Raw genomic sequence first — 13,593 nt, forward strand, 5'->3', positions numbered from 1 at the left:
TACCCGTTTCTTCCCAGTCCACAGAACCTAATAAGAATCATCACCGTAGACACTCGGCGAGAACTCACTACGTGCCCGGCACTGCGGAGCGCGCACAGGTGTCGTAGCATCGGACTCTCACCCTGCATAAGGGACACGCTTCTATGATGCCCATCACCCTGAGGAGTGGGCTCTGCTGCCATCCCCTCGGATCTTTTCCAGCTCTGCGTGCTGCCCTCCCGCCGGCTTCTGAAGACCTGGCTGCTCTAGTATAGCTCGGGCTGTGAAGATCTGAAGGTTGCCTCTTGCCGGCAGGTGAAGGAAATCCGAAGGGGTCTGGGAGCTTCGTGTTCTCCTTCACCCAGTGACCGTGACAGAAAGGACTGGTGTGGAGATACCAGCCTCCTTGCCCACCTCCCCCTACCCCATTCTTTGCCTCCAGGCAAGAGACACTAGACAGGGTGATCCGGGCTCCAGGTCTCTCCTCAGAATCAGGCTGAGCTGGCTTTCTGCCTTTCCCTATCTTGCTTCCCTACTAGCTCACCTTTCCTCCTAGAAGCACTTCTCTGATAAATCACCTCCTCCTGAATCTTTAGTTCCTGATCTGGGTCTGGAGGAACTTGACCTAAGACTCTAGCCTTACACAAGACTGTTGCCATTCAAGCCCAAACAGTCAGATCTAACTCCAGGCAGATTTGAGACTTCTAATCCCTCCATTATGCTGCCTGTCCAGTGGGTGTGATGATTTTGTTTCACTGTCCTGTTCCTGGCATTCTGCGGAGAAGTTACCAGAAGAAGGGAGCCTAAGGCCAGGCTGGATCCCAGGACCTCAAGGTCATGACCTGAGCCAAAGGCAGGTGCCCAACTGACTGAACCCCCCCAGTACTGTCCCCAGCCAGTGCCTCTGACACATGACATATGTTCATAATTCTTACTGTGGTAACAGGAATGTTCAAAGTCCTTGTAGGGATGGGTGAAGTCACCGTGGCAGCCTCTCAGAACACGCTGACAAGCATCTCGGGCTTCTTCCTCAGGGCCACTACAGCCCTTTCAGCAAACTATGCACAGGCATAATTACCTTGAAAATTCTGTTGGAAGTTCTACTTTCCCTCTGGACTGTTCTACTCATTCTTATTTCCCAGTACAGAGCACAGTGTTTAAAATGGAGGTGCTGAACCTTTTGGGATGTAATTCTGTAGTACAAAAAATCTAGATTTAGAGCTCTGGTTTTCAAATGCCATTTGTGTCAGAAGCCGCTGAGGGCGAGGTCTAGGAATCAGCATTTTAACAATTGTCCCAAGTGATTCTGAAGCAGGTGATTCTTGACCATTATTGATAGTTTGAAAAACACTCGTTTATAAGGTCCAAATACTCCATAATAACCAAGGAGCACTTGTGTTATAAATGCTTGTTAATATAGCACCTACTTTGTGTCTGGCACCCTTGTAAGAAAATTAAAAATTAAAACTAAAAACTCATGTGATCTACATCACAATCTTATGAGACGAAGCATGTTAATACCCCAATCTTTGCAAGGTAGAAAACCAAGGCAAAACAAGAGTGCTAAGGAACTTGCCCCATCTCCTATAGCTAGTAAGGATTTGGATCAGGACTTTGGGCTCCAGAGGCTGTGCTCCCAACTGCTACCCCATACCACCCTTTCCACTGATATGTGCAAGAAAATCGACATTTTCCCCAGCTTGCTTGCTTTCTGCTGAGCCCTTCCAAGGAGGCTGAAAGGAAAAGGAGACCCCATGACTGCATGAAACACACAGGAAATACTTTATTAGTTTCCAGATGGAGAGTAGCGTAGAGTACAGATACTTCAATAGTAATCCATGGCTCTCCGCAGTGAGCCCACTCGGGCACTCGTGGCCCCCCAGTCGTGGTAGCGCCTGTAGTCCCCCGGTCTCAGCAGGTACTGCCGCCCCCGGTAGTTGGGCAGCTCGTAGAGGACCCAGCAGCCCTCCAGCACGTGGAAGGAGTGGATCTCACTGAAGTGGAAGCGGTCATGAAGCGAGGAGCAGTCCTCAGTGATCTCTACCATTTGGCCCCTGTAGTCCTCTCGCTCGTAGATCCTGATCCTGTGGGAGCTGGTCTGTGGGTTTGGTAATGAGCAGATGAGGAGAAGTCAGAAAACCTAGCCCTTTGCAACCAGTCACACACCCCACACGGGGAATGGGCATCTCTTTGTCTTTTCTATATCAAAGGTGGCCAAGTAAAAGAAGGAGACTACCAATAACAGGGCTGCTGTGTACCGCTGGATAGTTTGAATACTGCAAAACTAAAAAACAAACAAATAAACAAACAAAAAAACCCCAAAAAACAAAAAACCCCACCATTCACACAGACCATGATAGGGATGAATATGTAAATGGTGCTCCCTAGGGTTTTTTTTTTGGGGGGGAGCACAACCTTTATGAAGCATACAAATTGGATCCATTTACTACCATTCTTAAGTAACAATTTGTATATAATTGTTTTGCTCAATCCTTCATAGACTTTTGGTGGTCTGGGGTTCTCCTTGGATGATATAAAAATAATTGTATATTAAAATAAAAAGACAGGGACGCCTGGGTGGCTCAGTTGGTTAAGCGGCTGCCTTCGGCTCAGGTCATGATCCCAGCGTCCTGGGATCGAGTCCCACATCGGGCTCCTTGCTTGGCGGGGAGCCTGCTTCTCCCTCTGCCTCTGCCTGCCACTCTGTCTGCCTGTGCTTGCTCTCGCTTCTCTCTCTATGACAAATAAATAAATAAAATCTTTAAAAAAAAATAAAATAAAATAAAAAGACAAACATATCCCTAGCAAAAGGCATTATTTTGAATCTTGATAGTACTAGAAGAGGGGAGGGAGAAAGGAAATCCAATTGCTTTCCCCAAAGCAAGGCACAGATGGGCTGTGGCATTTCAGCCCCAACAGCTCCTTAGTCCCTTCCATCTGCTTTAAGCCCTGCTTCTCTACGATCCTGAAAGTCAAGAGCCATCACAAGGATGAGATTTATTTGTCAGTTCTAATACACGCTTCTGCAAGTCTGCTTATGTAATTGAACCAACATGGGGGCCAAAGATCATGAAGGAGACCTGCCCAGGACCAAGGGAGCTTAAAACCTTTAGAAAAATGGAAAGTTAGGCTTTTTGTCTGGAGCAAATCCTGCCTATTTTTCCTTGAGCACTTGCTCTACTTTTATGTCCCTTCCCAGAAGGCGCCGATCGTCTCAGTGTCTTCCTGCTCCCGCTGCTGATAGGTCTTTAGAAGTTCTCACGAGCGATCATCCGCAGGATGAAAGATGGCTAATAAGGAATCTCCCGCGGTTGGGAAAGGACCCACACGTACATCAGTCAATTTGGTCTTCACAGCAGCCTGGTGCAGGTGGCGCAACCATGCAAGTCTTTTCTTCTTTTACAAGAAGCCAATGACAGGACCGTTCAGTCTATAATTAGAAAAGTCCAGACGGGAGAGGAGAAACCCGGACTTTCAGGTTCTTCCTGCTCCTCTGGGTCCATCAAGGCATGGGTTTGAGTCGGTTAGAGTGGGTTTCACACTTTGCAAAAGCGGCGCATTTCCACAGGACTGTGCCATAGATTAGAGAATCCCCAACTGTGGGATTTCAGGCCGCAGGGGCTTGATTTGGGGAACAGTGGGTTTTGCAGGAGCTGCCGGAATCAGCTCGTTGGTTATTTGTTTTGACTGACTGAAAAGCGGGACTTGATGTTCATAATAATAATATATATAACATATATAATAATAATAGTTAATATTTAGGGGAAGTGGTGGCTTGCCATGTGCTAGGTACTCTGCTTTCAGCCTTATTCCGACCCTAAGATTTAGCTACTTTTATTGGCCCCATTTTACAGATGAAGAGAGAGAAGTAGCCCGAGGAACTAGCCCCAGGACACCTGATGAACCAGTTTCAACATGTTGCTTTATTTGTCACCAGAGCCATGGACACCGTGAATTTTCCCAGTAGAGGTGAGTTTAATTTTAGCAAAGCAAAATAAATCTTTAAATTAAAAGCACTGCACCACATTTTCAGTGGAAGAAATCCTTGGAGATATTCAGAAAGGAAAGGAGAACATAGAGCAGCAACAGAAGGCTGCCGCCCCGTAGTCTGAAAGCCGGGTCTGGAGCGCTCATGTGGCGGGAGGACCCAGCAGGGCCTGGGGGGCTGGACTCACGTGCGGGATGAGGCGGCAGGAGCGGACCGAGTCGCTGAGGCCCATCCACTGCTGGTAGTCGGGGTAGTCCCCGCGCCGCAGGAAGTACTGGCAGCCCGCGTAGTTGGGCTGCTCATAGAGCATCCAGCAGCCGCTGTCCACGCGCACCGAGTTGCAGCGGCTGAAGTAGGGCTGCAGGTTCGGGTGGTCACTGCTGCACTCGTAGTGGCGGCCCTGGAAACACCGGTCCTCGTAGAAAGTGATCTGCAAGGCAAGGGAGGGAAAGGCTCAGAGGCCTGGCCCAGGACCCCAGCGTGTGGGGGCCCCTCCTGGCCTGCGGCTGCGCTGGGCTCACCTTCCCCATGGCTGCTGATGGAGGTCAGTGATGGGCCGCCCTGGCGCGCGTCTATATAGCAGGAGGGCTGCTGCGTTGGCAGGAGCAACACAAAAGGGGCCCGCGGGGTGAGGAGGGGATTTTCTCTCTCTCTTTTCTACATAATGACTGCGGGGGTGGGGTGGGGGACTTATTGTACGTTTTCTCTTAGACTCTCCAGTGTTTTCGAATTGATGACCCGTGTTAAAACTGCCACTTAGTGCCTCTGTGGCCTTTAAATGAAGCCTATTTAGGAATTTGGAACTGAGCAAAAGCCCTTAATCGAGTTAATAATTGCAATGAAATATTCCAGTTATCGTTTTAAATTTCAAGACCATCTCCTTTTGAGTAGCAGAGTCGGGTAGTGACTGAGTCTGAGGTTCAGAATGGACCCCAGCATGAGACGTTTTGAGTAGAGAGCATTTTCTTGGTGTGAGAATCTGGAACATGGGGAAGAACCTGTCTTCTCCATAGTTCCTCTAAGAGGAAGAACCTCTCCATGACCTTGCAGGCTAACAAGTGAGCATAGCAGAGACTGCTAACACTTGAGGAAGGGCAATGGGGTCTTGGACCCTGAGGAAGCTGGGTTTAGGCACCAGCCTCCACTCTGCCCCTGGAGACTGGGCTGGACTGGGGATATCTCCAGCACCTCAGCTGGGGTGCCTCTCACGGCATAGGCAAAGAGACCCTCACTTACGGAGTTCATGAGTTGACTCACTGGTGGTTCCGATTCACAAAGCAACTTTCTTTCTTTTCTTAAAGATTTTATTTATTTGACAGAGAGAGTGAGCACAAGTAGGGGAGCAGCAGACAGAGAGAGAGAGGGAGAAGCAGGCTCCTCACTGAACAGGAAGCTGGATGCCGGGCTCCATCCTGGGACTCTGGGATCACCACCCAAGCAGAAGGCAGACACCCAACTGACTGAACCACCCAGCCGCCCCTCACATGGTAACTTTCTATTTAATAATTTTGCAAACTAAGTGCTAAGATTAGTTCTACTACTGATAAATACAAGTTAACATGCAAATGCAACAAATTTAATATCCTGCAGTCTTAGAAAGCTTCTGCCTTCTCTCGGTTTCCCAGCCCTGGGCAAGCCCTGCTTACTCTGCAGTTAAGGCTCTGACTCCAGGGCTGGAGTCTGCCTTCTTCCCCCAAGATCCGACCTCCACCCTCAGCAGCTCCTGATGCTTGGCTCTCATTAGAGCAGAGTTTCTCAGCCTCATGCTATTTTGACCAAAAAAATTTTGTTGTGGGGTGGTTGTTCTGTGCATTTAAGAATGATTAGCAGCACTCCTGGTGTCAACCCACAAGATATTAGTAGCATTGGTCTCCTAGTTTTAAAACCAAACATGTTTCCAGACATTGGAAATGTTCCTTGGGAGAGCAAAATCAACACTGGTTGAAAACCAGTGCTTTAGAAGAAGCAGTTCTTCAACTTAAAACAACTTGAGACACTCTGTTTCATTCTTCAATTTGGATTGTTGCCACCAAAATCCAATGCTAAAAAGTTGTCTTTCCTGATCAAATTTCATACGATGAACACAAACTTAATAAACCTTACTCACATTCTTTCTTTTAAAAATTCTTACATTTACAGAAAATTAGGAAACTATGGAGGAAATTTTGAAACCATAGTCCTGTATTATAAAAAGCACTGTTGGGGCACCTGGGTGGCTCAGTGGGTTAAAGCCTCTGTGTTCGGCTCAGGTCATGATCTCAGGGTCCTGGGATCGAGTACTGCATCAGGCTCTCTGCTCAGCGGGGAGCCTGCTTCCTTCTCTCTCTCTATCTCTCTGCCTGCCTGTCTGCCTACTTATGATCTCTGTCTGTCAAATAAATAAATAAATAAAATCTTTAAAAAAACACCACTGTTGATGTATTTTAAAACTTCCTCTTAGTTCTGCAAAATAAAGGAGTTCTAAAGATCCCTTGCACAACAATATGTATATAGTTAACACCATTGCACTATGTGGTTGAAAATGGTTAGGATGGTAAATTTACTGGTATGTGTATTTTACTACAATAAAAAAAGATACCTTTGTTCATCTGCCCATCCCTCTTAATTTTCACTTCTCTGATCTAATACTTTCCTCCTTAAGAATTTGTCCAAAGGAAATAGTTAAAGGTACATGCAAGTATTGTGTACAGTTATGTTATTAGGCCATTGTTTATAATATATAAAAATACAAGTGAAATGTCAGAAATAAGGCATTAATTAGGTAAACTATAGAACATCTGTTCGATGAGATGTTAGGCAGCTACCCAAAATCATGTTCTTAAAGAGTTTATAGAAGTATATGGAAAATAATCACCATATGTCATTTCTTTTTAAGTAAGTTTATTATACATTGAGAGGTATTGGTGAAGGAAAGAAGATAAAGATAAATGGAAATACATCTTGTGTTTATGGATTGGAAGACTCAGAATTGTTCAGATATCAGTTCTACCCAAAGTGATCTACAAATTCAGTATAGTCCCTATCAAGATTCTAATAATGTTTAATGTAGGAATAAAAAAAAAAATCCCTCCTAAAATTCACACAGAATCTCAAGGGACCCTAAATACCCAAAGTAATCTTGTAATAGAAGAACAGAGTTGGAGAACTTGAACTTTTTGATTTCGAAACATACCACAAAGCCACACGGATCAAAACAGTGTGGTGACCAATGGAAAAGAACAGAAAACCCAGAAACAAGCCTTCACATGTATGGTTAACTGGTTTTTGACAAGACTGGCAAGACCATTCAATAGGAAAAGGAGAGTCTTTTTAACAAATGATACTGGGAAGAATGAATATCCACATGCAAAAAATGAAGTTGGACTCCTACCTTACACCAAAAACAAAAACTAACTCAAAATGGATTAAAGACCTAAAGAAATAAAACCATAAAACTCTTAGAAGAAAACACAGGGGAAAAGTTTCATGACACTAAATTTGGCAATGATTTCTTGGATATGACACTAAAGCATAGGTAATAGGTAAATTGGACTTCATCAAAATAAAAACTTCTGTGCAACAAGGCAGACTATCAACAGAGTGAAAGGCCTTGGAATGCAAGAAAATTTTTGCAAATCATATATATCTGATAAGGCATTGGTATCCAAAGTATATAAAGAACTCCTACAACTCAGCAACAAGCAAAAAGCAAAACAAACAAACAAACAAATCACTACCTCCCCCCAAACCACCACCAACAAAACCCCAAAACCACCAATTTTTAATACAAGAACAGGAATAAATATTTTTCCAAGGAAGATATACAAATAGGCAATAATCACATAAAAAGATGCTCTACATCACTAATCACTGGGGAAATGCTATCAAAATTACAATGAGATGCTACTTCTTAGTCTATAAGGATTGCTATAATAAAACACAAAAATAAAATAGAAAATAACAAGTGTTAGTGAGGATGTGGAAAAATTACAGTTTTTGTGCATTGCTGGTGGGAATGTGAAATGTTGCAGCCACTGTGGAAGACTGTTTAGAGTTTCTTCAAAAAGTAGAACATCTAATTAAGATGATCCACGATTTCCCTTCTAAGTATATACTCAGTATAACTGAAAGCAGGGACCCAAACAGGTATTGGTACACCAATGTTCAAAGCATTATTCACAAAAGCCCAAAGACAGAAGCAACCCAAATGCCCATGGAAGGATGAATGGATGTAAAACACGTGACAGATGCATAGAATGAAATATGATTCAGCCTTAAAAAGGAATGGAATTCTGATGAATGCCACAACATGGACAGATCTTGAGAGCACCATGCTAAGTGAAATAAGTCAGGCAGGAGGATCAGTGTATGATTACATTTATTTGATGTACATACAGCAGTCAGATTTGTGGAGACAGAGAGGTGAATGGGGGGTTACCAGAGGCTATAGTGAGGTTGGGATGGGGACTTAGGGTTTGAGTGAGTGCAGAGGTTCAGTTTGGGTGATGACAAAGTTCTGGAGATGGATTGTGCTGATGGTTGCACATCGCTGTGAATGTGTCTTATGTTACCAATTTGAATACTTAAAGATGAGTATAATGGTAAACTTTATGTTATGTGTATTTTACCACAATTTAAAACATTTTCCATGAGCAAAAAGAGACGAATACATCTATGTTAATTTTATCGATATTAACTTCTTGATTTCAATAGTTCTACTCAAGTTGTAAGAAAACAGTAAAATGGGATGAATTCTAGGGACTAGAAAGGAATTAAGCAGCATTTAAAACAGTTTATGTTAAGGTACTTACAGTCCTCTTTATAATAGGAAATAAAACAATAATAAATATAATTAATGTCTTAAAATTTTTTTTATTAGTTCCTTTCCCTACTTGGGCTTTCTACCTCATTCTCCCTTTAGTCTTTCCATTATGATTACCTTGTATCACCAAAGCTTACACTCAAGAACCTGATAACATTTTAAGGTCTTCTTTAATCCTGGGAATTTGTGCTCCGGGCCCAGTTGTTTGTAGGCGAAGATCTTTGGGTGCTCGTCTTTACCCAACCTTCTTTGTATGCTGCCTCCGTTGCAGCTAGAAGCTATCCTGTGGTCACCAAGAATATCTGCCTGCTCCAGGACACAGATACTAAATATGGTGGGAGACAGACAAAACCTGGGGCCCTGATGACATTGCTGAGCTGCTGAATCAAGCAGCCCTAAATCCTGTGCCATCGCAGGACTTCTGTCACATGAGCTAGTAGATTTCTGTATCGCTTGTCCATTTGATATGGGGCTTCTGCCACTTCCAGTCTAATGTTTCTGAAGTGATTCAGATTCATTTCTGACTGAGGAATGAGGTTGAAACATTTTGTTTAAGATTTTATTTATTTAAGAGAGAGAGCACCAGCAGTGGGGGGGGCAGCAGCGGAAGAGAGAGCAGCAGGCTCCCCACTGAGCAGGGAGCCAATGAGGGGCTTGATTGATCCCAGGCCCCTGGGATCATGACCCGAGCTGAAGGTAGACACCTAACTGACTGAGCCACCCGGGTGCCCCGAGTTGAGGCTGAATTTTGATTAAGGTTTGGAGGATGAGCTGCTCACCTGGGGGGAGGTGGGAAGACTAATTGAGGCATGGAAATGATGCGAGCAAAGGCAGAGAGATGTGAAGATGCTGATGTGCTCGGAGGGCTCGGGTGGGACAGGAGCATCAGGTGATAGGAGAGGGAGTGGATGGGCTGGGGCTAGGTTCTTGTAAGAGGAATTTTCCCTGTGGACAGTAGAGTAATATCAAAGGTTTCAAAGCAGAGAAATGACTTGATCAGATCAGTCTTGGAAAATACACACCCTTCTTCTTTTCTAAAATTAGCAATGAGAGCACAAGACAGAACAGAAAGCAGAAGAACCAATGTAGGAGAATACGTTGCCCTACCTCTCTATAGCCTTTTATGTACAGTGTGTTAACATACCTACACACACACATACTATATGGGTAAGTACAAGGTTATGTAAGTGTATTTAACTGTGTGTGTGAGACGTGCATATATATATATATATAGAGAGAGAGAGAGAAGGCAGCTCTGCGTTATCCTATTTATTTAACTCGCTTCCTGCTTGGTTGTTTGCAGTGGCCTCATGGTAAGAATCAGTAAGCTAGTACTGTCGTTATTTGACAAGAATCTTCCTGATTCCACAATGGAAAAGTCAGTGATCTCTGAGCTGTGGTTCTAGCTTCTGATGCCACTTCTATTATTAATTGTTTAACATTAGAATTGGACTTCAGCTTACCTAACATAAAATGAGTTATCTAAGTTATAGATGATCTCCAGGTATAAAATATGTTAAAAATCGTAAGACTTCTTTGTTCTCTAAAGCCTAACTTCCTTCCTTCCTCTCTTCCTCCCTTCCTCTTTCCTTTCCTCTCTTTTTTCTCCTGATTCCTTTTTTTTTTTTTTTTGGATTTTCCATTAAGAATTTCTTCGACTACAGTACTCAACAATCACCTTAGAAAAAGTCATATAGACTCTGTTTTAGCTAGAAACGTGTTTTGAACTACAAATAACAGAATATCCAATTACCGTGGCATAAATGAATTTGGGGTTATTTTACTCCCTTTATACAAAGCGTGAAGGCCAAACACTGCTGGCATTGCCCTTACTAGTGAATGCACCATCTGATCTGTTGCGGGCCTGACTAGAACAAAAAGGTGGAAGGACAAATTTGTTCTCTGCTTAAGCTGAAGCATCCATCTTCTCTTGCCCTCAGATACCAGTGCTCCTTGTTCTCAGGTCTTTGGACTCAGACTGAATTATGCCACTAACTTTCTTGGATCTCTAGGTTGTAGGTCATGGGACTTCTCAGACTCCATTGATGAGGTAATAATTATAATAAATATCCTCACATTATCTATATGTATTCTATTGGTTCTGTTCTCTGGAGAGTCCTGATAGACATTGGTTTAGGGGCTTGACCCCATCAAGGCCAGCATTTCTGAAACTGTGGTATTTCCCTCACACTTTCCATCGCTTGGGTATAAAATGCCTGAAAGAGGAGGGAATTGTGACACCAGGAGCACCTACTCCCTTCCATCGGGAAGGCAAATGTTTTTCCAGAACCATCTTTTCTCTTTCTCTCCACCAGCATTCCTCCAGTTAGGTTTCCGTGTCCAGAGAGTGTTGTGGGACAGCCTCAGCATCAGGAGAGTCTGCTAAAGATTTGTGATCTCAACCTTTACATACAGTTTAGGGGATTCGAAAACTTTCTAAAGCCCATCATGGTACCTGGCTTCAGAATCCTTGGTTTAAAAAGTGGGTCTCATTATCTCTGAAACTTTGCTTTTCAGATCCTCCCTCTTCAGAGAAAAACTAAAATCTAAACGGATTTTTAATAATCTGGTTTGAAGCAGCAACTTGTTTAAAGACCAGAGAATCAAATAATATAATGTATTATAAAAGTATACAAAGTATAAAAAGCATTCTAAAACCGTAACATTCTCCTTAATACAAAGGCATGTTTTTATTGTGAGAGGTGTGTTTTATTTATTTGTATCGGATCACACATCTTGGTTTCCACCTGTGTTGTGTGTGTGTGTGTGTGTATGTGTAAATAGTAAGAGGAGGACAAAAGAAAAACACAAGCAAACCAATGCCAATAACACACAGAAAATATTTTATTAGTTTCCAGATTGAGAAATGATGAGGAACTTATTTCAGTAGTAATCCATGACTCTCCTCAATGAGCCCACTCGGGCACTCGGGGCCCCCCAGTCGTGGTAGCGCCTGTAGTCCCCCGGTCTCAGCAGGTACTGCCGCCCCCGGTAGTTGGGCAGCTCGTAGAGGACCCAGGAGCCCTCCAGCACGTTGAGGGAGTAAATCTCATTGGAGCGGAAGCGGTCCTGAAGAGAGGAGCAGTCCTCCGTGAACTCCATCATCTGGCCTCTGTAATCTTCCCTCTCATAGAGTCTGATCCTGTGAGAGCCAGCCTGGCCCAGCCAGACATGGAAAGAGGAGGAAAGCAAGGCATGACACGACACGGTTGCAACAAATTCATGCAGTCCAGCTCAAGCTATTTGGAAATATAGGGTAAGCTTCAACTAATTCTCAATATTTATATATTCCCCATTTTCAAAGGCGGAGATTCACTACCCTTTCAAGACCGTGAAGTATGATAGAAAGAATTAAGAAGGAAATTTCACTGTTTATATATATTTAAATATTTCTCAGGATGAAATACTAACCACGCTTAGTATTCCATGCCAGAGAGAAACTCAAACCTTGAACAGTGTATTACTGTTTTTGCCATTTGAAGATATATTTTTATCTCTTATATTTTTCAAGCATGTGTGTTTGAACAGTAAAGTGAGTTCATGAAATGAATGGCCTTGCTTTTGGTTTAAGGTAAATCTTAGAAAAATCACCAAGGACTTGGATATTTCTATTTCTGTGGAAAGCAAAGTTAAATGTCCCAAGTTTCCCAGACAATAACGGATTCTCATTTAATAACTTAGGAATAGAATGAGGAAAAATGAGAAAGAAATATCAGTAAGATGCAGGCCTAATTTTTCAAAAACCTTAGCATTTTAAAACACATACTTGAAATGTATGTGGGTATGTGCATAAAATTTCTCTGTGTTGCTGTCCATTGAGAGAAAGTCCTTTCATTTGTGTAGGTGGGGTAAACCAAAATATACAAGTGGAGCAAAAGAGAGAGAGAGGTCTTAAAAAAAAAGGACCTCTGCAAAAGTTTCCTTTTCAACTCCTATCTGCTCTGTAATTACCCCCTATTCGCGCTTATAATTATTCTTCTATGGGATATTAGTGGTTTTTCTACAACTCCAAGACAGGAACTATAGGTCGTACATGCCCATGGCAGCCAACACGTTGTCACTAAATATTTTTGAATTAATAGGTACCCCGGGTACCATTAATTGCTTTTATTTGGGGCCAGCAACATGGAACTGATCCACCATAGCTTGTCTTGTGTCCAAACCCTCAATTATTCAGAATGATCACTACTCCATATGTTCAAGATTTGCTTGAAACTTTCCATTCTGTGTCCTGTTAAGGAGCTAGACTCACGTGCGGGATGAGGCGGCAGGAGCGGACCGAGTCGCTGAGGCCCATCCACTGCTGGTAGTCGGGGTAGTCCCCGCGCCGCAGGAAGTACTGGCAGCCCGCGTAGTTGGGCTGCTCATAGAGCATCCAGCAGCCGCTGTCCACGCGCACCGAGTTGCAGCGGCTGAAGTAGGGCTGCAGGTTCGGGTGGTCACTGCTGCACTCGTAGTGGCGGCCCTGGAAGCCCCGGTCCTCGTAGAAAGTGATCTGCAAGGCAAGGGAGGGAAAGGCTCAGAGGCCTGGCCCCAGACCCCAGCATGCGGGGCCCCCTCCTGGCCTGCGGCTGCGCTGGACTCACCTTCCCCATGGCTGCTGATGGAGGTCAGTGATGGGCCGCCCTGGCGCGCGTCTATATAGCAGGAGGGCTGCTGCGTTGGCAGGAACAACACAAAAGGAGCCCGCGGGGTGAGGAGGGGATTTTCATGTGCTCTTTTTTCTCTTTGCTGTTCTAGTCCACGGGGCTCATTGTGGGTTTTGGTCCCATTCTCTCTGGAATATTCAGGTTGCTATCACCGGCTGATGCTGTTGAGACAGTTT

General features: G+C 43.9%; 2 protein-coding genes across 2 annotated transcripts; both read right to left on the reverse strand.

Annotated features, from left to right (window-relative positions):
* Window positions 1–1,745: 1,745 nt before the first annotated feature.
* LOC101689065 (gamma-crystallin F) lies at window positions 1,746–4,499 on the reverse strand. Its single transcript, XM_013062267.2, has 3 exons — window positions 4,489–4,499; window positions 4,155–4,397; window positions 1,746–2,077 (listed from the first exon to the last, which is right to left on the reverse strand). The coding sequence occupies exons 1-3, from the start codon at window positions 4,495–4,497 to the stop codon at window positions 1,805–1,807; spliced, it is 525 nt and encodes a 174-aa protein (XP_012917721.2). The 5' UTR covers window positions 4,498–4,499; the 3' UTR covers window positions 1,746–1,804.
* A 7,095-nt stretch (window positions 4,500–11,594) lies between these two features.
* LOC101680822 (gamma-crystallin D) lies at window positions 11,595–13,365 on the reverse strand. Its single transcript, XM_004764268.1, has 3 exons — window positions 13,355–13,365; window positions 13,021–13,263; window positions 11,595–11,924 (listed from the first exon to the last, which is right to left on the reverse strand). Exons 1-3 carry the CDS (start codon window positions 13,361–13,363, stop codon window positions 11,652–11,654), a joined length of 525 nt encoding a protein of 174 aa, XP_004764325.1. The 5' UTR covers window positions 13,364–13,365; the 3' UTR covers window positions 11,595–11,651.
* Window positions 13,366–13,593: the final 228 nt, after the last annotated feature.

The sequence above is a fragment of the Mustela putorius genome, unplaced genomic scaffold (genome assembly GCF_011764305.1).
Source record: "Mustela putorius furo isolate JIRA1106 unplaced genomic scaffold, ASM1176430v1.1 tig00000275_pilon_pilon_pilon, whole genome shotgun sequence".
Classification (NCBI taxonomy): Eukaryota; Metazoa; Chordata; class Mammalia; order Carnivora; family Mustelidae; genus Mustela; species Mustela putorius.